This window comes from Chenopodium album, chromosome 25, assembly GCF_948465745.1.
Source record: "Chenopodium album chromosome 25, dcCheAlbu1.1, whole genome shotgun sequence".
Taxonomy (NCBI): Eukaryota; Viridiplantae; Streptophyta; class Magnoliopsida; order Caryophyllales; family Amaranthaceae; genus Chenopodium; species Chenopodium album.
The window spans coordinates 5,943,363-5,966,170 of record NC_137858.1 but is presented as its reverse complement, the minus strand read 5'-3'; the positions used below and the strand labels follow the sequence as shown (position 1 = coordinate 5,966,170).

Here is a 22,808-nt window from a genome sequence, read left to right as displayed (position 1 = left end):
TATTAAAACCAAAAAACCTCAGCTCGGTGGAGATGGTGAGAAATTCACCTTGTAATTTTGATGCTACAAGTTCGACTCACCATGTGCATACTTTATTCTCAGTAATGACTTTGAATGGTAGCATATTACGTTTCTCTTAGAAAGTGAGAGTAAATAATTTAAACATTGTTAGGAAAATGGCATTGTCGTTTGTTTAGCAGCTATCATTAGATTCTCTCTTGAAAAATAATAGGAAAGAGATTGGTAGCTAGCAAATAGCAGGTTCACTTGGAATAAAGTCACTATCTAAATCTCTAAATATAGTGTGAAATATTACAAAAAAAAAAGTTGAGGGTGGTAATTTAATTGCTATTTGTTGGCATTTTGGAGGATATGGATGTTGGGAGGGTCTTTTCAGCAGGCCTTGAATAGGGTTCTTCTGAATGCAAAAACAAATTAGGAATATATTGCATTTTGACTGTCCAAACATTATTATTCTTACACAGTTTGTGCTCTCATCTAGAAGATCTTCATGTTTTCTTGGTATTTGTGAAAAGTACTTTTTTTTTTTTAATTTTTTTTTCATACTCTTAATTATATTTAATTATTTAATCTTTCTATTTTAAGGGCTGTTCTCTTCAACTTAATTTCAGTTCAGTTCAGTTCAACTTAATTCCTAATTTCCTTCTCTCATAAACAATTTAGTTCAATTTAGCTCAGTTCAGTAAATGAGAAGAAACCCTGGCCTTAGTTTTAATAGTTTGACTTTTACACTATTACTGTACTAAATTCGATCATATATAATTATATTTTCTTTGCTAAGATATACAGAGTATGTTATTAAATACTTCCTCCGTTTCTATTTAGTTGACGCGTTTGATTTAGGCACATATATTAAGGAGAGGAGAGAGAGTGATAGAGAATGAAAAAGCAAGTGGGGTAGCTTGTAACTGCAAGGTAAAAAATTTACCCAAAAAGGAAACGTGTCAACTAAAAAGAAACTTCCTAAAAAGGAATACGTGTCAACTAAAAAGAAACGGAGGTAGTACTTAATTAACTGCTCTTTTATAGAGAGCTCTCACTCAAGTCAAGCAGTAGTACATACTAATCTCAAAATATCATATATTCATATTTATACGGATGACAAAGTTATACATCAATAGTGAATATTTTGTATAAACTTAGTAAAGTACAATTACCTACATATTTTTCATACATAGTACTCCGTATATAAGACTACAAGTATATAACGAACCAATTGTTACAACTACAAAGAGAACAATCTTAAGATGACTCGAAACCTAACAAAATTTGATCTTGATAAAGTATTAATGTGTTATAAATGACGACCCATGTTCAAACAAGGAGTATAAATGCTAATTGACTAATATAAACATTGAAATTCAATTTAACTCATGATCAATCAAGTACTCATTATCATTTATGGCTTTCTCTTGAAATTATGTACTACGTATTAAAGAAAATGATTCTAAAAATTCTAAAATATGCAGTCTTCCACACCACAAACACTCGCAAACTCCCTAATTATAAAGCTTCTTTATTTTTCCAAGAGATCTATATTTAGGCCAAAAACTGTAGCAACATCAACACAAAAGCGTGCACTTAACATGGTCAAGTGAGCCATGCAACACGTAGCTAAGCTAGCCATGGGCCGTGGCCGGCCGGCTGCTCGATCGTGCTAGCTTAGTTCGTCTTAGATCATGGCTAATGCCATTATTGTTTATAATCATTACCAAAATAAATTAAAGCACATGAAGAATATTTTTTTGGGGCAGAAACCTAATTTACAACAGTAATTCAAATAATGTAGGAAGATTATTAGATATTTTATACAATAAGTCATAAAGATAGGATTCCTGAGTATAAGTTAACAGTGCAAAATAACAAAAGACAACTTGTTTCGGTATGTACGATGATCATATGGACCTTCTATTTTAATTATTTTTCCAATTTGAGTCCTATCTTGTACGAGTTCCTTGTATAAGTATCTTTTTCCAAGGAAATGCGAGCCTATAATTTTGCTGATATAAATCAAGTTTCGTTAAAGTTAAACAATTTGTGAAAATTAGGCTAATCATCAAGACATCAACAACGTATTCAAATGATATATCGAGTGTTTTTTAATTTCTTCGTATATGTATGTATGAAGTAACTAATGTTATAAGGTAATTTATCAATTAATAATAATTAAAAAATACTAATTAAGATGTACTCTATGTACCTTGTATGTATTGTAATGATAACTAAATATAATTTGGTCTTGAGCAGTATTCCGAGTTGTTGAATGGTTAATAACGATTACAGATAATTTTTTTTTTTTTTTTTTTTTTTTTTTTTTTTTTTTTTTTTATAAAAAAAAATTATAAATTTTGTATCATGGTAAACCAAAAAAAAAAAAAAAAAAGCAAAAAGAGCTCAAATAGTAATTTGTGACTTTAATTTTTCTCTTTTTTGAAATAGTATATATCAAACTAAAGTGCTTGTATTATGTGTGTGTACTAAAATATTCCATGATTACTTTCAAGGGTTTTATTATTACTTCTTGAAGAAACCCCCCCCCCCCCCCCCAATATTTCTCATCTCTTTCTCTCTCCTAAAAAAAAAAAAAAGCAAAAATCATACAATTTGATAATTATCATTATATCATGGAAAGAGATCATACTAGAAGTAGCACAAATTTCCCAAACTATGACCTTCATATGTCCTTAATTCATTCAAATAATCCTTCTACTTCTAATAATAATACTAATAATAATCCTTCTAATTTACAAGGGTTTCCTCAATCCTTGGAATTATCTGATCATTCTAACCATGTTATGCTCAACACCTTCTTGAGCCACCACCACCCGCCACCGCCTCCGTATCAGATCACGGATCATCGGGGACCCGATGCACACAACAACACCACCACCGCGGTCACCACCAACACTAAGGGGCTTGTTGGTAATTTTGATAATTATGTCACTACTAGGCACTCTTGGAATAGTAGTAACAATACTACTGATCAACAGGTTAATATATATCTATATATAGTATGGTTTTGTATAGTATTTAAATTTTATGACATGCATATGTTATGTTCTTTTCATATTGGAAACCCTGGAGATTATATACCTATGTTTTACGTTTATATAAAATTGCACTATTAATCCAAAGTGTTAAAGTAATGATTATATATATAGTAAAGTATATATTTTGTATTTATGTGTGTGATAATTGAAGTAGTTTACATATGATGTTTAAAAATAATGTATAATTTACATGGTAATTATTCAGGTGGAAGGATCATCAGATCCGAAAGCTATTGCTGGGGACAACTCCAATGGTAATAATGGCCGCGATAACGATGGAGCTGAGCATTCTTGGTATGTAGCAGTCATCTTCATCACTGAGCTACATACGTACTCTCTCTGTTTTATTTTATTGTCTCAAAAAAAAATAAAATATAAAAAAAAATAAAAAAACTAAAGAGGAAGAACAAAAAAGAACGGAGGGAGTAAATGAGAAGGGTTACGGATAAGAATTATTAGTCTTAGTCCACTATTCTTCTCGGTTGTTTGTTGTATTGTTAATGTTTTGCTACTCCATATGTGTGTAGTAATTAGTCTAACTAAACAATAATTATTGGTTCGATTTGAAGAAATACTATTATCTATGCACTAGATCAAATGTAAATTGCCCTAGGCATTAATTAAAATTCGTTTATTTATTGAGCTAAGACAAGTTATTTACATTATGTACACATTCATGTACTTGTTTTGCATAAGGTGTAGCTACAATAAATGCTAGATTCATGACTACCATGTCGTACACGTGCCATGTCACGTTGTATATATATGGTTGCTCCCTACTACTATATTAGTTCAAATTTAAATAATTGTCACATTAATAGTTGAAATTACATAATCTGTTAATGTTACAATTAATTTGAACGGTCTTATAAAGCAGGGATTGTTTGATTTGTAACTCGATAAATGATTCTGTTTATAGTACAAGATAATGTTCGTGCTTATATAGTTAATTAATGCTTATTGTCAATAATGTTATCTTCTAATACTTTCATTGCAATTAGCATTTTCATAATCTCAATAGTTATTGTGTCATTTGTTTCTAAAGATGATAAGTTATCGATTATTCAATTTTTGCACCTTGTAAATTATCAATATTATTGTAATGATATAGGTGGAAGAACTCGAGCTCAGAAAAGAACAAGATGAAGATAAGGAGGAAGCTAAGGGAGCCAAGGTTTTGTTTTCAAACAAGGAGTGACATCGACGTACTTGATGATGGTTATAAGTGGCGCAAATATGGTCAGAAAGTTGTCAAGAATAGTCTTCATCCAAGGTAGTTAAACACATTTTGTTCTTACTTAATTTCCATTGACTTACTTAATTTGCTTCATTTTTTGTTAATTTGTTGAGATTTTGATTGATGGTTTGCTAATTGTAATGTGCTCATTATACTATCTTCAATTTTACTCTTCAAAAAAATATCAAATCAAACCATCCACTATTATTTAATGAGTTTAATTTATGTGCAAATTATACTTTTAGATTGGTGTTTAACAAATATTAAGGGATCATTAGTTGACTTAAATTTCAATGACAAAGTCAAATGTAATATCTTATCCTTTTAATATAGACATTTCATGAGTAATCCTTAACATAGTAATGCATTAATTCGACCATAAAATGTCTTTAAGTAATGAAGGAGTATAAAAACTATTCTTTCAATTTTCATAATTACATACTTCCTCCGTTAATACAATTAAAAGTGAACGGAGTAAGTCCAACAGTTGCACCATGTTAGTAGTTCATTTTTTTAAACCTTTGAAAAACAACGGAGTTTTTGGGAATTGGATAACACAATGTAAGATCTTAAATTGTACACAATTATTGGTTATGCCAAATTTCTCATCATCTTTCCATAATCCTCTGTATCATATCGTCTCCAACCCCGGTGTCAAATACTCAAATCCTAGAAAATAATGTGTCGTAAGCTCACATATTCACTGCATTACATAATAAGAGAAACATTAGTACATAAATGTGGCAAATTTGGACCACAATTTATGTGTGGTATACGTATAATGTGGTAATCAGAAAGTGGTACACATAGATAAGCACATACGAGAATTGAATGTGCATTCCTTTTATATAATGCCACAGATCCCCTATATATGTATATATCCCCTCTCAAAAACTATGTGTAATACAGTACTGAAAAAATAAAGTCTATTTTAAAATGCTAGAAATTTTATGTCACATTTATTTTTTGAAAGAATTTTTTTGCCACATTTCATAAATTAGAGTTAATGATTTTACCCTTATTGACGAGGAGGGTATGAGATTGATCCAACAGTCCAACTATACTAGAGCCTGTGCATTATGTATCGATAGCATTTCATGCATGTCTTACGTAGTTGTTAATTACATGAAATTAAGGGCTGTTCACTTCAGCTTAATTTCAGTTCAGTTCAGCTCCAATCAGTTTAGTTCATTTCCTAATTTCCTTCTCTCATCATAAAATATTCAGTTCAGTTAAGCTCCAATCAGTTCAGTTCAGCTCAGCTTAATTTAGTAAATATGAACAGGCCCTAAGACGATGTGTGACTATTATTTTCGGATAGAGGTAGTACATGCATGATACCCATAGAAAGGAGAATTTGGTGATTGAATTCTTAATTAAGTGTTGGTTATTACCTGCTGATGCATGGACTTAGATATATAAGATCAATAGCTGTAAATTCAACAGAAGCATCATTAGTATAACTAATTAGGTAGCTTTTATTGCTGGCAAGATGACTTATTAGTTGCTTAATATTGTGATCTGAACTAATTATGTGACTAGCAGTTCTATATTACTTCACTATGTAACTATATGCATATTGTATTCGCTTCATCCTTAACTAACTTTTTTTTCGTCACTGAAATAATAAACCAGTTATTTGATTAGTCTACTGTATTTCTGATCGATTTAATTAAGTGTCTTCTAAAAGATCCCTAATTTTGGTTACTTAGTGTAAAAATCATATTTAATGTTCCTAAATTAATTGCTGCATGGAATAACTTTGCATGACCTTAGACAAAGATAATTAGCTAGGCTATATAGTACCAAGCTAAGAAATTATATAATGTCTAATCGTTGCAAATAATATAAAATAGAAGTAGTAAAACAAAAGAAATTGTGTTATTGATCGGCCAAAAAGAGAGTTGCACGGTAGAATATATTACACGCACGCCCCAGTCAGTTCATAACTTGGTAAAGAATCAAAGACTTGCTTCAAGAGGTGTATGCTGAATGAAGGCCATCTTGTCAGGAGTGCTGGTAGAAATACTCAAGTAGTAACTCAAGATAATAGAATCAATAGACTGACTATAGAATCATATTAGAGGATGTGCAACTAATATATATATATATATATATATATATATATATATATATATATATATATATATATATATATATATATATATATATATATATATATATATATATATATATATATATATATATTGTATAGGTCGTCTTTTTGTACTTGTAATATTGTTGATTTTAGAATATATAGGAGTATATATTACTCTGATTTTAGTCAACAAGTGCATTACTCTAATTTCTTCTTACAAAGTTTCAGTTAATCATGGGTTTCGTACGTTCTAAAGGATACTCTTAACACTGTTACACATGTATTTAATAATAGTGTCTTTGGGGATGTTGTTCCATCTGTTAACAACTTAGAGCCTGTTCTCTTACGTTGAAATTCAGTTCAGTTTAGTTCAGCTGAGTTCAGTTCAGTTCAGTTCAGCTCCTAATTTCCTTCTCTTATAAAATATTCATTTCAGTTCAGTTCAGTTCAGCTGAGTTCAGTTCAGCTCAGCTCAGTTCAGTTCAGTTCAGCTGAGTTCAGTTCAGTTCAGTTCAGCTGAGTTCAGTCAATGAGAACATACCCTTATTAACATATACGAAGTATATCTCAATTTGTGTCTCATCTGATCTACTATATGTCTTTTTCTTCTTGCCATATTATGTAGTTATTGCATACAATTGGTAGTGGTCTTTGGAAATATTTCAAGGTAACACACGCGTTTACTAATTAATTATGTGGAAAAATAAAGAACGAAGAGGGATACAAGAAGAGGTATATAGTGATCAAACCTGATTAAGCTAAGCTAGGATTATGCTCTTAAACGCAAACTAAGTACGATGTAGCTGACTAGATGTCAAAATATGTTTATTTAGAGAAATTAGTACACTTAGATGTATGATTGACATGTTACATACCAATTCAATTGGGGAACATTTAACGAGTTTTGTTTTTGCTTAGATTTTCCATTGATGATTTCGAATTGAATATTGTTTTGATGGATTGTATTTAAGATAGGTGACCTTATAAGGCCATAATTAACCTCCCTTAAGTTATGATCATGGTACTATAGTATATGCATGTCTTCCTAAACCAATCACCGGTTCGGTTGGTCCGATTGTCCGACCAAGAAAGGTATACATGGAAGCACAATTGGTGAATACATGATTGTTGTTGTAATGAACTCGATCTAGTTTATTGTTATCACGTATTACTAACTACAATACTTGGAAATTACAGGAGTTATTACCGATGCACACATAGCAATTGTAGAGTGAAGAAAAGAGTGGAAAGGCTATCTGAAGATTGTCGAATGGTAATAACAACTTACGAAGGCAGGCATAATCACTCTCCTTGTGACGACTCCAACTCTTCCGACCATGATCAATGCTTCTCTTCTTTTTAGTATCATGTCTATAATCATGTTATATAGTATCATATTATTGTATAATATGGTGCCAAATATTTAGCACTACTTACGTGATAGATTATAAAACATATTCTTGGGGTTCAACCATCAGCTTAATATTGACGCTATCAGTAAGTATTATTTGTAAAGAAAAAGTAGAGAGCATGCAGATGTATAAGATAATATTCGATTTTCTTTAGTCTTTAGGTGTGTAGTACAATTTTGATAACATATATATTGAGGTATCATTAAATATTATGTATACAAGCACCATGAATGAAAGTACGTGTGATTGCGACGATGCGTACTCTACTAACTATTTAGTGGTTATTGACTTATTGTTTGTCCTTTAATTTTCTCTCTAAACAATTCCTTAATATTGACGCCAAATTCATTACTATTTTTTGTTTGTTGTTAAACTAACTGCAGCAAATCTACATTTGAAAATTGCAAGATTTGCAACAAATTTACCACATTGAAAACAAGTCATCTTGGACAATTGAAACTTGCTGCAATAGACCACCTATTTTTCCTTGTAAACCAAGGTTACACTTAGTACGGAGCACTGGAGCAGCAACATTAACCTACTTATTAACGGTGATAATGACCGTATATTAAATGTAGACTACCTCTACTACATACGAAAAAAAAAAAACTTTATTTATTCGTATCATTAATTAATGAAGGCTATCAACAACAATAATAATTAGATTCGAATCATGTATAGAAAGTTGTTTTGATATTATCATGTCTCAAGATTTGACAGAATTCATGTCCGAACCCAGAACTAGGCAATCTATTTAGCATCTATTTATCTATAGCTTTCGATTTCCTACGCTAACATTCTACTTTATTTTGGGGCTCTTTTGTTTCATGTGCTATTGCATATTTTCATGACACTCATCAAACATTTTGAATTTAAGAGTGGCTAATTAATCATGGTAAGGATCTTCCTTATATTAATATTTATTTATTTATAATTTATAGTTCTAATATATGTATTTTTGGATATTGAAGATGTTGAGGATAAACACACCTCTTGCGGAATAATCAACGACCAAACAAACCACTAGCACACACAAGCTACTAGTTTGTTCAAAGGTCACACTTAACTCAAACTATATGAAATATTCTCCAAGATCAACAAACCAACAGCAATATCAACACATATAATGCAGAAACTTAAGCAAAGAACGAGCATAAACAACCAAGCAAGAGACACACGATTTTTACGTGGAAAACCTCTTCGATGTGAAGAGTAAAAACCACGGGGCTTTAGGAGTCCACCCAAATTGTTCTTATTATGATCAAAGGAATGTTACATAAACACAATTCCAAGTCTAAAAGATGGGTACTCAATTACCCAACAACAACAATCATAAGAACAAAACAATTGAGGAAGAAATTGAGAGATTAAACCAGAAAACGGAGCTTCTGTTCAGAGGCCGTAACTCACGAACCAGAGCAGAAAACGACAATCCGACCGTTGAAAACGAAGCCCTAGATGTCCCGGACAAGCTGTCAAAAATTTGAGCTAAATCGGACCACAGTTGAGCTTCGATCGGGGCTAATTTCTGAGGCTGCTCTGTAAAAACCGTGAACAGGGCTGCTCACTTGAACTCTCTGTTGTTTTCTCTAACTCTCAACTAATTGCTTCCCTCACATTTACTCACTATAGCTGGCAGTAAGTAATTGTATTTTTAAGGCTTTGTTGCTCATCCAATTCCCACGGCAAAAGCACCACAAAGTCAACAAGTAGTAGCTTCTCAAAGAAGCTCTAACATCACTTGGGCTAAAACTTAGCTAGTTGCCCCAAAAGCTAACACAACATCTAATGGGCTTTCTCCACATAGGAAGGGACCCATAGCCCAACAGAAGAAGCATTAAAGAAGAAATTTGAGGATGATAAGAAAGAATGCTCAAGCAAATCAGAAACTAGTCTCAAAATTAAAGAAGATCATGAATAACTTCATTCAACTCTTATTGTAAACTTTATTTTCATTTGTAAAAGCAACATCTCATCATCAGTATTCTACATCTCATCAGTCATATATTGTCACGTACAAATCGTAATTGTAAATAGAGAATAATTAATTTGTTCTTTCTTTTAAGCTTATATGGAATGGAGAGTGTTTTCAAATTTTAATTAAACTTGTGATAAAAAAAACCTGTAAGTTTTAATTTGTTATGGTGTTTGGATCCTTACATTAAGTTTAATTGTGACGACATTATTGTTAGATTATGTAAACAATCTAGTGTATAATTTAGTTTGTATATTACTATTGATGGTATTATTTTATTCATTTAATTACGTCAAATTACATAATACAATTTTTTTATTTTTTTATTTTTTGAAAGCAAACTACACCATACAGTTAGGGCCTGTTCTCATTGACCGAACTCAGCTGAACTGAACTGAACTCGTCTCAGTTGAACTGAACTGAACTAAAATGAATATTTTATAAGAGAAGGAAATTAGGAGCTGAATTGAACTAAACTGAACTGAACTGAACTGAATTTCAACGTATGAGAATAGACTCTTAATTATGCCTAACTACCTCATAAAATGTTCATATAATTTACAAAAATTGTCATAGTATTTGTTTCTTGGTACAATACGGCTATACGAGTATGTATTAAGACTTAGCGGTACTTCATGTTTAACTAATAAAGACATTTGATTTACCGTGTACGGAATATTTAGATTTTGTACTTTATTGACAACGGATATACTTGGTATACTAATTTATTCAAATTAAAAAAATAAAAAATAAAAAATAAAAAATTGTGAATTTCACTTGACGTGGGTTTTTGGTCAGTTGAAGAACTCCCCGCATGCGTTGATAGTGGGCCGGCTAATATGCGACGAAGTACTTCTTGATATGATAAATTGAACCTTAAATTTAATAAATTAATTAGAGCTGCCCAATTCTATATTTTAATTAAGATTCGTTCATGAAACTTTCAAAATTAGGGATCATATAAATATCTACCAACGTAACTTAATTCAAATTATCAATCTAATTTTGAACAGAAAAATTAATTTATTTTACTCCCATTATTTGATTCATTTTTTAGTGTTAGCTTCATGTTTTTGCTGAGATACTAATCTTCATAGCATTGATTCAGGTATTATATTGCTATTTTCTTTTTATATATAGTTTAATTTGATTTAGAAATAGAAATACTAGAGTGTAAATTAATGCAAGTGTTAAATGTACCATTTTATTGCATTTATCACTTGTTATAAAGTTTTTTCGGTTACATGTAAGTTCTTTTTTTTTTTCTTAAAATCTCTACTCTTGTGTTATATAGAGCTTAAATTATACGGAGTAACTATTATGAAAAATCTAATCTTTGATTAGTTTCCCTTTCCATTAATAGATGAAGCATTGATTAAATAATCATGCATATATTCAGTATTTGAAAAATAAAGGAACCATAACATGTATATTCGATCGACATGAAATAAATTGGTCCAAGCCTTGGATGGGGATCAAACATGTAAATAAAATTTAAAGGGTTCCGTTTTTCTATAATTTTTAGAACGTCTAATTATGAAGAAATTGCTAAAACATTGTTCGTTTGGCAGATTTTCGTTGAAAAATTTCGTAGAAGGAGAGATTTTGGAGGGCTTAAACATGGCTTCCAAGTTAGAGGAAACTCATGAACCTGCAGAAGATGTTGATTTGGTAATGAATTTAGTATTTATCTAAATTAAAATTTGTAAATGTAAAATAATTATTCTTTTATTTAATTTGTATGTGTGATGTGTGTGTGTGCAGGAAAATGTACCAATTGAAGAAGTATTTGAGAGTCTTCAATGTACGAGAAATGGGTTAAGCTCTGCTGAAGTTGAGCAAAGAATTGCAAAATACGGATACAACAAACTTGAGGAGAAAAAGGTAAGCGGGTTTTTGTTGAAAACGGTTTTTTTTGTTAGTATACTCATTAAGAGTCGGTCACATTTCTATCTTATGTTGTCCCAATCTAATAAACACTGTTTCAAATGTAGCTGGTAAAATTACGAACTTTTCCTTTTTTACCCTTTATGTATCCGCTAAGTGATGACAAGTATTTTGAATCCATCCTACTTATATAATCTAACACAAGTTGTTATAGATGAATCCCAAATAATACGCGTCTTATTATTTTGAAATAGAGGGAGTAATTAATATTTATCAGCACAGCATTATGTTTGTTTTATTTATGTTGCAGAGTAACTTTTGTTGGTTGACAGGAGAGCAAGATACTGAAATTCTTGGGATTTATGTGGAATCCTCTATCATGGGTCATGGAAATTGCTGCTCTCATGGCTATTGCTCTTGCTCATGGAGGGGTAATTACTACCTTCACTCTCTCCCTCTTCTCATTCTCATGACAATAATTTTATGTCGACGTACTTAATTTAAACAAAAGTTTAAGTTGATTTAAGAGTTTCATGTTTAAAAAGTTCAAAGCCTTGTTATACTATAGACTTTTTTTTTTTTCATGTATGATTTATATTACAAGTACTTACTTCGTACTCCATATGCTATAAAATTCGTTAAATTAATTTAATTTTGATCCAAATTGAAATTAGAGCTATAATCTTATTTATCCAACTAATTCATCAAGATAGGTTATCATGAAATTTACCACACCCAATGCCATAAAAAATAAAACTTGAAAATGATTGCTCCTCTGTTTTCCTCTGCTTTCCTTTTTATTTTATTATTAGTATTAGTAGTGGTAAAAAGTTAATATTTATTTGTTCGTCATCCGTATTAAAATTTAAAAAGAGTAGGACTGTTGTAGTGTTACACTTAAATACGTACAAAACTTTTATGTTACTCGTATAAAATTGAAGGAAATTAATGGGTGTATTTTATTTATTTTAATTTTTAAAAAAAAAAAAACAGGGGAAAGGACCAGATTATCCAGATTTTATAGGAATAATAGTGTTGCTGCTGGTAAACTCAACAATCAGCTACATAGAAGAAAACAATGCTGGCAATGCAGCCGCCGCTCTTATGGCTCGTCTAGCACCAAAAGCTAAGGTACATCAGCATTATACTTCTTCCGTTTCATAAATATTGTAACGTGTAAAGTTTTATATAAACTTTACATGTTGGGAAAGTACGAGTAATAAAATTCTCAATACTATCATATTGTTATTGTTATTGTTACGTCGTATTAATTAATTAGTGTTGTATTAACAATAAATATATTTAAATAGGTCCTAAGAAATGGGGAGTGGAAGGAAGATGATGCAATAAGATTGGTACCAGGGGATATTATTAGCATCAAACTTGGAGATATTGTACCAGCTGATGCACGTCTTCTTAATGGTGACCCTCTCAAAATTGACCAGGTTAATTACCTTCTTATATTATAATTATATTATATATTCGCCAATCTGTATTTTATTTGGTTACTTTTATTAATTTTTGGTCAGTTACTCAGCCGGCTAAAGTGCTATACATGTAGTTAAGCATGCAATAATAATGTATTTTGCATATCATTTTCATCAACTGTCTTTAAAATGAAAGGATCAATATAATAGTGGTTTGATATTGTTGAAAATGAAAGACTGACAAAATAAAAATTAAAAATGAAAATTTCTTCTCATGTACGGATAAGAATTCATGATAAGTACGGTTTATTTGGTGTTTTGATATCGACTGAGCTCTATAAATGGTCGAATAAGATATAGGGTAACGATTTTACCAAGACAATATTTACGAAGTTTTGTTGGCTAGATGAAATTTGATAAAGAGATTAAAGACGACCATTAATTACTAGCTAGCTTTGCACCATTAGGCCATGTACACATATATGGCGTTCGAAATTGGCCAAGGATGTCACATTAGGACTTGTATCATAGATTCAAAACCTTCAACTTGAACTTTATAAAAAGTCTAACAAGGCAAAGTTTGCTTAATTAACAAAAAATTAAGGTACACTAAGACAAGTATCTTTTCAAAATCTACCTTATGATAGCATAGTGTTACTAAGTTTGAGAAAATGTGCTTAGTTATTGTTAAAAAATAAAAAAAAAAGTTGTTACTTTTTTTTCCTTGACATTGGCTTCCCTGAAAATGTAACAGTCAGCACTTACAGGAGAGTCACTTCCAGTGACTAAACATCCAGGAAATCAAGTTTACTCAGGCTCAACATGTAAGCAAGGTGAGATTGAGGCCGTTGTAATCGCAACCGGCATCAACACTTTCTTTGGCAAGGCTGCTCATCTTGTAGAAAACACTAATCATGTTGGCCATTTCCAAAAGGTTACTGTTTTTTTTTTTATTTTTTTATTTTTTTATTTTTTTTTTTAACTTTTAATTCTAATGCTGCATTGTTAAATTTTATGTGATCATTGGTAATCTTATAGTGTGCAATTTTCGGTTGTTGGGCTGCAGGTTTTGACATCAATTGGGAACTTCTGTATATGCTCAATCGCGGTTGGAATGTTGATTGAAATCATAGTAATATATGCATTGCACCAAAGGCCATACCGCGTTGGCATAGACAATCTCCTCGTCTTGCTAATTGGTGGGATTCCTATAGCCATGCCTACTGTTCTCTCTGTTACTATGGCCATTGGCTCACATCGCTTGGCACAACAGGTTTATATTTTTAGTTTATGAATTAATAGTCACGTGTACTATCATAAGTCCTAGGACCATGCTTAAAATTAGGGCTGGCAAACAGGTCGGGTCGGGTCGGGTTCAGGTCGACCTGTTTAGATAAACGGATCAGGACCCCTCAACCCGAACTGTTTACTTAAACAGGTCAAAGAAGTCAACCTGAACCCGACCTGGTTTTAAACGGGTTGACCTGAACCCGACCCGTCTAAACCTGTTTTTTTTTTTTTAATTTTTTTTGTTTATTATTTTTTTTTAAAATAACCTTGTAATTTGTTTATCCAGTATTTTTTAAAATTAAATATACCTGTATCATTCAACTAACATAAAATACAAATTCAAAGCAAATATAATTCCATTGACATTTCAAAATTAAAATAAATGTTGCTGTATAGTTCAATCATACAACAATAAATTTAAATATAATTAATTGGCTGTTTATTATCAAATAAATAAAAAAGCAATAAAATCAAAACTAGTGTTGCTGCATAGTTCAGTATCTTCATCATCTAATTCGGATTCGCAAGTTCAATGGGTTCAGGAGGAATAGGGCTGTCAGCTATCTGTTGATTAAGAATAAATTAAATAAATAATTAAGCCAAATGCAGAGAGAAATCACAAAAAATGCAAAAATTAGCCAACAACATGTTTTAATGGAAAATCACAAAAAAAAAGTATAAAAACACAACAAAATTAAGTAAAGAGAATGAAATTAACAAGTAAATTACCTTGATAATGTTAAGATAAAGATTCAACGAGCTTCAATCAACAATTTTAATGGAAAAGAGTTGAAAACAAGAGAGAGAACTAGAGAAGAGAGAGGAGAGAGAAAGAAAATGAGTAAAGAGAATGAAAGTGAAAGTGAAAAACGGCGTGAGGTTGTAAAATGTTTTAGGGTTTTTCATTAAATAGTTTGGGCTTGGCCCATATTTAAACATTAGGTTGGTAAAAATAAGGTGGTAAACGGGTTAAGGCAGGTTGGGTTCGGGTTGACCCGACCTGAAACCGACCCAATTAGTTAAATGGGTTTAGGCGGGTTGGTTTCAGGTTGGGATTTCCAACCTGAACCCGACCTATTTAACTTCAGGTCGGGTTCGGATTGACCCAATTACATAAACGGGTTGAAAATTTCTCTCAAAACCCATTTATTTCGGGTTGGGTTCGGGTCGGGTTATCGGGTCGGGTCAGCTTTTGCCGGCCCTACTTAAAATAGTGTGAGCTTGATAATAAAGACGGTCTTAATTTGCAGGGTGCAATAACAAAGAGAATGACTGCAATCGAGGAAATGGCTGGCATGGATGTGCTTTGTAGTGACAAAACTGGCACATTGACACTTAACAAGCTAACTGTTGATAAAAATTTGATCGAGGTTTTGCCCACTTTCCTTCATGTCACAAAATTAAGTACTATAAGAACTATATATAAAGCTTTAGAACTAGTTACAAAATAGTGACACTATTAGCTTATTGCAGGTATTTGCCAAAGGTGTGGATAAGGACATGGTAGTGTTATTGGCTGCTAGGGCGTCGAGAACAGAAAACCAAGATGCTATTGATGGTGCTATTGTATCAATGTTGCCTGACCCTAAGCAGGTATGTTTTAGATCCGTATATGCTATTAGGTGGTTGTTTGGTTGACATATAAATACACGTGAAGTTACAAGTAGTCTTATATGAAACATGAGTTTTGATCTAAGTTGTTTTATGTTTTTGAGAGAAGGCAAGGGAAGGGATCAAAGAGGTTCATTTCCTACCGTTCAATCCAACTGATAAAAGAACCGCGATAACTTACATTGATGAAGCTGGTAAAATGCACAGGGTTAGCAAAGGTGCACCAGAACAGGTATAAACATTGTCAGAAAATCAGGGGAAAAAATAAAAAAATTACATTTGCAATGCTGTGACCTTACTTTATATGTCTACCTTAACAGATTCTAGAGTTGGCTCATAACCAATCTGCAATTGAGCGTAGAGTTCATACAGTTATCGACAACTTTGCTAATCGTGGACTTCGTTCTCTTGGTGTTGCTCGCCAGGTAACCATTTCATGAACTTGTTTCATCAATAATATGACCCTAAGCTATATACAAAAGAGATGCAACATAATTTTTTTTTTTTTTTTTCTTAAAGTGCATAAATGTTTTAAGGCATCATTGTTAGTACTACTTACCATGCCATTATATATATTTTCTTGTAATTATGTGTAGGAAGTGCCTGAAGGTACTCAAGAGAGCCCAGGTGGTCCATGGGAATTTGTCGCGCTTCTTCCACTTTTTGACCCTCCCCGTCATGATAGTGCTGAAACCATCAGAAAGGCTTTGGACCTCGGCGTCAGTGTAAAAATGATTACAGGTTGCTACTTATATTGATCAACCTTTACATAAAAACAATATATCTCAGAAGCAGAGAAATGAACAAATTTTTTGTTAAATCAATCAGGAGATCAGCTCGCGATTGGGAAAGAAACAGGAAGGAGGCTTGGAATGGGCACAAACATGTACCCTTCTTCAACTATATTGGGTGACAACAAAGACAGAAGTCCTGATATGCCACCAATCGAAGAACTTATCGAAAATGCTGATGGTTTTGCTGGTGTTTTTCCTGGTAACTGTCCTGCATTTTTCAGCACATAACCCGGTTTTTCAATATATTACATTAATCTTGTTTAACTAAGATGTTTAATTCAATTGCAGAACACAAGTACAATATTGTAAAGATACTGCAAGAGCGAAAGCACATAGTTGGGATGACAGGTGATGGAGTAAACGACGCCCCTGCATTAAAGAGAGCTGACATTGGTATCGCGGTTGATGATTCTACTGATGCTGCTAGGAGTGCTTCTGATATTGTTTTAACTGAACCCGGCCTTAGTGTTATCATTAGTGCTGTTCTTACTAGCCGTTCCATCTTCCAAAGAATGAAAAACTACACGGTACTACTCGTGTACTCGTACAAGAACATCATCATGTACAACATTCTAGTCTTATTATGAATTCTGATACTGTAATTTCATTTTCTCCTGCAGATATATGCAGTGTCCATTACCATTCGTATCGTGGTAAGAACTAATTTCAAGTCATTATTTCTTATAATCTAAACTTATTGTACTTCTTCCGTTTCTTTAAAATTGCAACACTTTGATATGACACGTTAACTTAGTCATGTTTAACGTACTCTTAATGTTAATCTTGTTATGTGACAGTTGGGATTCATGATGCTATGTGTAATTTGGAAATTCGATTTCCCACCTACCATGATTCTAGTGATTGCAGTCCTTAATGACGGTATGTTGATAAACATTTGTTACAATTTCGACGATTAAGCTATGTTACATATGGTTTTCAACTTGCATAAATTGTGATTGTTAGATTTAATGTATGAATGATTTTTATGTAATGTAGGTACCATAATGACCATATCGAAAGACAGAGTGAAACCGTCTCCGACACCTGATCGATGGAACCTCAAGGAAATTTTTACTACTGGAATTGTCCTTGGTAGCTACCTTGCTACCATGACTATTGTTTTCTACTGGGCAGCTTACGACACTAGCTTCTTCGCGGTACCTAAAACCTATGAAATTCTACTTCATTCATGTTTTGATTGTTCGATGAAATGAAAAATAATTGCAGTAATTTTGGTTACTGAAATACTAGATTTACTGTGAAAATTAGAGGTTTAGAGTCGATAAAGTTTGAATGATTGGAATATACACATCAAGACAAATCTAACAAGTAACAATACTGCGCATTATATTATTTTCTATGATAAGAGTAAACTAAACACTATGTTTGTAGTTTAAAAAAAAAAAAGCAACACTTTTGTTGTTTCAAAAAAAAAAAAAAAAAAAAAAAAAGCAACACTATGTTTGGTTTTTTTTTTTTTTTTTTTTTTTTGTCATGTAATTGTTTTTGAATTTTTTTGAGCAGGAAAAGTTTGGAGTAAGAGATTTAAATCAATACAAACACGACTTATCAGCACCAGGAGTTGAAAAAGATCTCAAGGAAAGAATGGCATCAGCTGTTTACCTTCAAGTTAGCATTATAAGTCAAGCACTTATCTTTGTTACACGAGCTAGGGGTTGGTCTTTCACCGAAAGACCTGGCTTTCTTCTCGTTGTCGCCTTCCTCATTGCCCAACTGGTACGTATCATTAGTTGCCACATTACTAGTTCAAATAAATTACATTATCAACGTGACAACTAAATCTAGACAAATAAACTATTATGTTTATCTTATGGCACTACAAATACGTGTTCTTTTCAATTCAGATTAACTCGAAATTGTGTAATAAATTGCAGATTGCTAGCATAATCTCGGCAGAAGCAAACTGGGATTTGGGCGGAATTAGAAAAATTGGATGGGGATGGACAGGGGTAATATGGTTGTACAACATTGTGACTTACATGCTTCTTGACCCTTTAAAATTCGCGGTTAGACATGCAATTAGTGGAAAAGCATGGCATCAAATGTTCAATAATAAGGTAAGTACTATACTAACTATTCACATTATTTTATTAATTACTTCGTGTTAAAATTTAAATTTATATTTCCGAACTTATTTTAAAATTGAATTTGAATTGGGGTGGTAATAGACCGCGTTCACGGATAAGAAGAGCTTCGGAAGGGGAGAAAGGGAGGCGGCGTGGGCAGCAGAAAGGTGGACGGAACGTGGTGGGAGGACGTCTGAAGACATGAAGGGTTTGTTTAGTGATAGACACTCTTTTCGGGAACTTCATTCCATGGCTGAAGAAGCTAAGCGCAGAGCTGAAATTGCTAGGTTATTTTCCCCCGCCTAAAATAATACTTCATATGATATACTACCTTCGTTACAAATTAGTTGTAACTTTGGAATTTTTTATGTCTCACAAATATTACCCAAATTAAAGTTGCAACTAATATGTAACGGAGGTATATAGTTCATGCACAAAATCTCGTATAGACCCGATTTTGAATAATGAATCTTATCGAGTTGAATCATTGTTGTTTTTTCAGGCTCAGAGAACTCCAAACTTCCAAAGCAACAACTCAAAGTAACTAGAGTGATTTCCTATTTTTACACTACTTCACCACTACCTAACTATTATATGTGGATGGGATGAATTATTTATTCTTACTAACAAATATGTATAACTTGGTTTGTTACTTCGTATTACCCTCGAAGTTTTACAAATGTATTCTATTATTTTTTTTTGAGGAAAAAATGTATTCTATAATTTTATTATCATATAAGTATATGTTTATTTTTTGACATTTAATTTACTAAATTAATGGAGATCAGCTTTCAATTCATAAATAATCGTTATTTTGTAAAGTCCTAATGATGAGACATAATGGATTTTGCTTAGTTTATCATCGAACTAGTGTCGTAGTGTGCCATGTGACACATAGACTAACTAACACACAAGTATGTATATATGTTAATTAACATCTCCTTCACGTGTATCTAACATTTTTTTTTTTGTTGAGGCAACATGTGTATCTAACATAACAAAGATTTAATTTTGATCTCTCACATAAAATTACCGATCATAATTAGCCACCACAACCATTCAGGATACCATTTTAAACATGTACAACCATAACTAGCGATATCACTAAACTCATCCGAGTTTAATAATATAATAAGAAAAGGGTGATGAAACGAGGGGCTGGTCGGGTAGCCAAATACAAAATTGTACACTTGAATTATGAATTTATGATGTTATCGTTTATCACCCAAAAAAATAAAATGATGGAACTATTGACCCTTTTTCCTGCACTACTCTGTACCCTTTAATTAAAAGTTAAAATTAAAATAATAAAATATTGAAACAAATATTATCCATAAAAAAAAATATTAAAATGGAGAGATATTGATGAAAGATTGATAGTCATACAAAAGATAAACTCTATAACTATTCTTGGGAACCTCAATAATATAAGATCGATCAACACCAACATTCTGCTGCCTAGGGTTTGTGCTTTTCTTCCCTTTAATTTATTTTACATGTGATTTTAATTAATTTTTCTCATAAATTTTTCCCTTCTTGTTATATTTTAATCACATATACATTTCGATTCCAATTTTTATAGTCTATTTTTTCTTGATTAATTATTTTTATCGTTGCAAACTTGATCTACTAATTATTTTGATATTGCATATTTTTGAACTTTAATTAATAATAATTAATTTGATCATACATAAATGATATTTTTTTTATCTAGGGAGACTAGATCTATATACATATATACTACATAAGTACATAGTAGTAAATTTTGGTAAGTATTAAACATAGGAGATATAATTTATATATTTTTATATGCTTTTAATTTTTCAGGTTGAAAAATGATGCAAATCTTATAAAATTTGGGCTGCAGAAATCTCCTGGACCTATGATATGATGTACGTTCTTCAATTTTTGTTAGGTTTTTTTTTTTTTTTTTTTTTTTTTTAAACCTCAATTTTTGTTAGTTCTTTCTCTTCTGATTTTTTTTTTTTATTGCATATAATTAATTTATTAAGGTACTATCATATCGACATGTATTACTATGAACTATGTTTCCTGTTAAATTGTTTTGTTTATTTTTCATCCTCTTTTTTGGATTAGCTAATGCCTAATAGAGTGTTTTTTTATTTTTTATTTTTTTGCCTAAGAGTGGTGACAAGTGGAATTAAGTCTAAAGAATAGAAAATGTGTTAAACCTTTTTGATTTAGAGGTGTCTCTCTTTAACTATGAAGGTTTGGCGTCTTTTGACTTGTATCTGTCTATTTGATTACAAATGTGGATTATACAATTAAAATTGTAGCCCGAATCTATCTGACTTAATCGAGATGGATTTAATATAGAATTGATTTAATTAAAGACCTATATGTACCAAACCTAATTTTAAGTATTCATTTATTACTTTTGTACCTGTTTATGTTTATTTAGTATGATAGCAAGCTTAGGATTAAGTGATGAATTCCCACTTTAAATTATTTGTTTGGTGAGTGAATTTGGAGAAAAGGGGAGTGAGGGGAAGTAAGAGATTTGAAAATTTTTAGCTTAATAAAGGCTAGTATATAAATTAAAAACTAGCTCCTGTCCAAAAACAAAAAAAGATTTAGTTTCATTTAATAATAGTATCGACATATATATGCTCTATTAACATGATTTTTGCTTATTATAACTTATCTAAAGTTACGTGAACTTACTTGAATTGAACAAGAAATATATGAACTTATAAAAACTTTTTTTCTGAAATTAAGTAAAAATTAGGTAAAAATTGAAAAATCAAATGACCTTTTAAATTCTTTAAATTGATACTGTATTTTGAAGCATTATCCTCCCCCATTTTCTCTCTCTTCTCCACAATCAAATACATATGAAATATCATTCAATGGTATTTGATTTAAATCATTTGTCCTTTATAATTCTCTCTTCCACTTCTACAACAGCAGAAATATGTGGGCTTTGAGGGTAATTAAGGATATGTATGCAAAATTGGATTTGTACAAAAAACAGTCAGAAATAATATGATAAGCTAATTGTATTTCTAGTATTATAGTATATCATAATTCATGCGCTATAACTTATCAGTTATCAGCCTATTGGATGTTTAGTGTTTTTGTTTTTTTGAGAAACAGAGGATTTTTAATTTTTAATTTTTTAATCTTGAGCAGAACAACTATAGAGCAAATTTGAATTAGTTTTTTTTTTATTATTACTGCACGAAGTTTTTTTTATTTATGTAAAGCGAAGAGACCCATTTGGGGAAGGATAAAGCAAGTCCCTAAAATGAGCTCCATAAAAATTTAAACCCTAAACTACATTAATCATCCTAAATTACAAGATGAGGTAGGGAGCGATATCACTATTTCACTCCTACTTAATAACGTGTCTCTTACTTGTTTATTTAGTGTTATTTGTACCGAGATTGGAAAACATTCTAATTGTATCGATTTTGTTTTGCTTTTTTTTTTTTTTTTTTTTTTTTTTTTTTTTTTTTTGACAGTGAGAACTTCAAAAATAAAGGCAAATTACAACCTAAGAGATCTAAAACAAGAAACTAAAAACAACAAAACCCACTTAGCTAAACCAGTAGAGGGAAAAGGAAGTGAATGATTACACCCTTGTGCATCATACCAAATTCCTCGGAGCCCGGATAACCAAAAGGTTCTTACCCAAACCTTTTGTTGGACCAAAAGTTGCCAAATGAACCCAAACCTTGGAGAAGGACAAATAATGCAAGTGAACACTAAAGAAGGGAACCGAAACTTGCCATAATACCTATGCAGAATCCCGGTGGAAGTAGTGTAGAGACAAAACACCCAAAAGTCGAAAGCTTCCTGTTGCCGAATAAAAGACCCATCACACGACTCCACTCCTAGGGATTGAAAAGCATAGCCACCTCCTAAGAGTCCGGGAGCCAAACAACGAGAGTCGAAT

The 22,808-nt window shown here is 31.7% G+C and overlaps 2 protein-coding genes across 2 annotated transcripts; both read left to right on the top strand.

Annotated features, from left to right (window-relative positions):
- Window positions 1-2,645: 2,645 nt before the first annotated feature.
- LOC145615360 (putative WRKY transcription factor 12) lies at window positions 2,646-7,828 on the top strand. The gene is made up of 4 exons (XM_081670431.1): window positions 2,646-3,011; window positions 3,277-3,365; window positions 4,183-4,344; window positions 7,604-7,828. Exons 1-4 carry the CDS (start codon window positions 2,646-2,648, stop codon window positions 7,767-7,769), a joined length of 783 nt encoding a protein of 260 aa, XP_081526557.1. The 3' UTR covers window positions 7,770-7,828.
- Window positions 7,829-11,413: 3,585 nt separating this feature from the next.
- Window positions 11,414-19,437, top strand: LOC145613550 (ATPase 7, plasma membrane-type-like). Its single transcript, XM_081668665.1, has 21 exons — window positions 11,414-11,464; window positions 11,558-11,677; window positions 12,013-12,111; window positions 12,674-12,811; window positions 12,991-13,125; window positions 13,862-14,041; window positions 14,174-14,380; window positions 15,648-15,767; window positions 15,871-15,990; window positions 16,118-16,240; window positions 16,329-16,433; window positions 16,605-16,749; window positions 16,837-17,001; window positions 17,091-17,329; window positions 17,423-17,455; window positions 17,600-17,681; window positions 17,799-17,959; window positions 18,327-18,539; window positions 18,698-18,880; window positions 18,992-19,176; window positions 19,392-19,437. The coding sequence occupies exons 1-21, from the start codon at window positions 11,414-11,416 to the stop codon at window positions 19,435-19,437; spliced, it is 2,850 nt and encodes a 949-aa protein (XP_081524791.1).
- Window positions 19,438-22,808: the final 3,371 nt, after the last annotated feature.

Coding starts and splice junctions, on each gene's coding strand:
- LOC145615360 (XM_081670431.1), top strand. CDS start 2,646: ATGGAAAGAGATCATACTAGAAGTAGCACAAATTTCCCAAACTATGAC. Junction 3,366..4,182: donor GATGGAGCTGAGCATTCTTG/GTATGTAGCAGT, acceptor GTAATGATATAG/GTGGAAGAACTCGAGCTCAG. Junction 4,345..7,603: donor AAGAATAGTCTTCATCCAAG/GTAGTTAAACAC, acceptor TGGAAATTACAG/GAGTTATTACCGATGCACAC.
- LOC145613550 (XM_081668665.1), top strand. CDS start 11,414: ATGGCTTCCAAGTTAGAGGAAACTCATGAACCTGCAGAAGATGTTGAT. Junction 15,991..16,117: donor TGTTGCCTGACCCTAAGCAG/GTATGTTTTAGA, acceptor TTTTGAGAGAAG/GCAAGGGAAGGGATCAAAGA. Junction 17,960..18,326: donor ACGACACTAGCTTCTTCGCG/GTACCTAAAACC, acceptor TTTTTTGAGCAG/GAAAAGTTTGGAGTAAGAGA.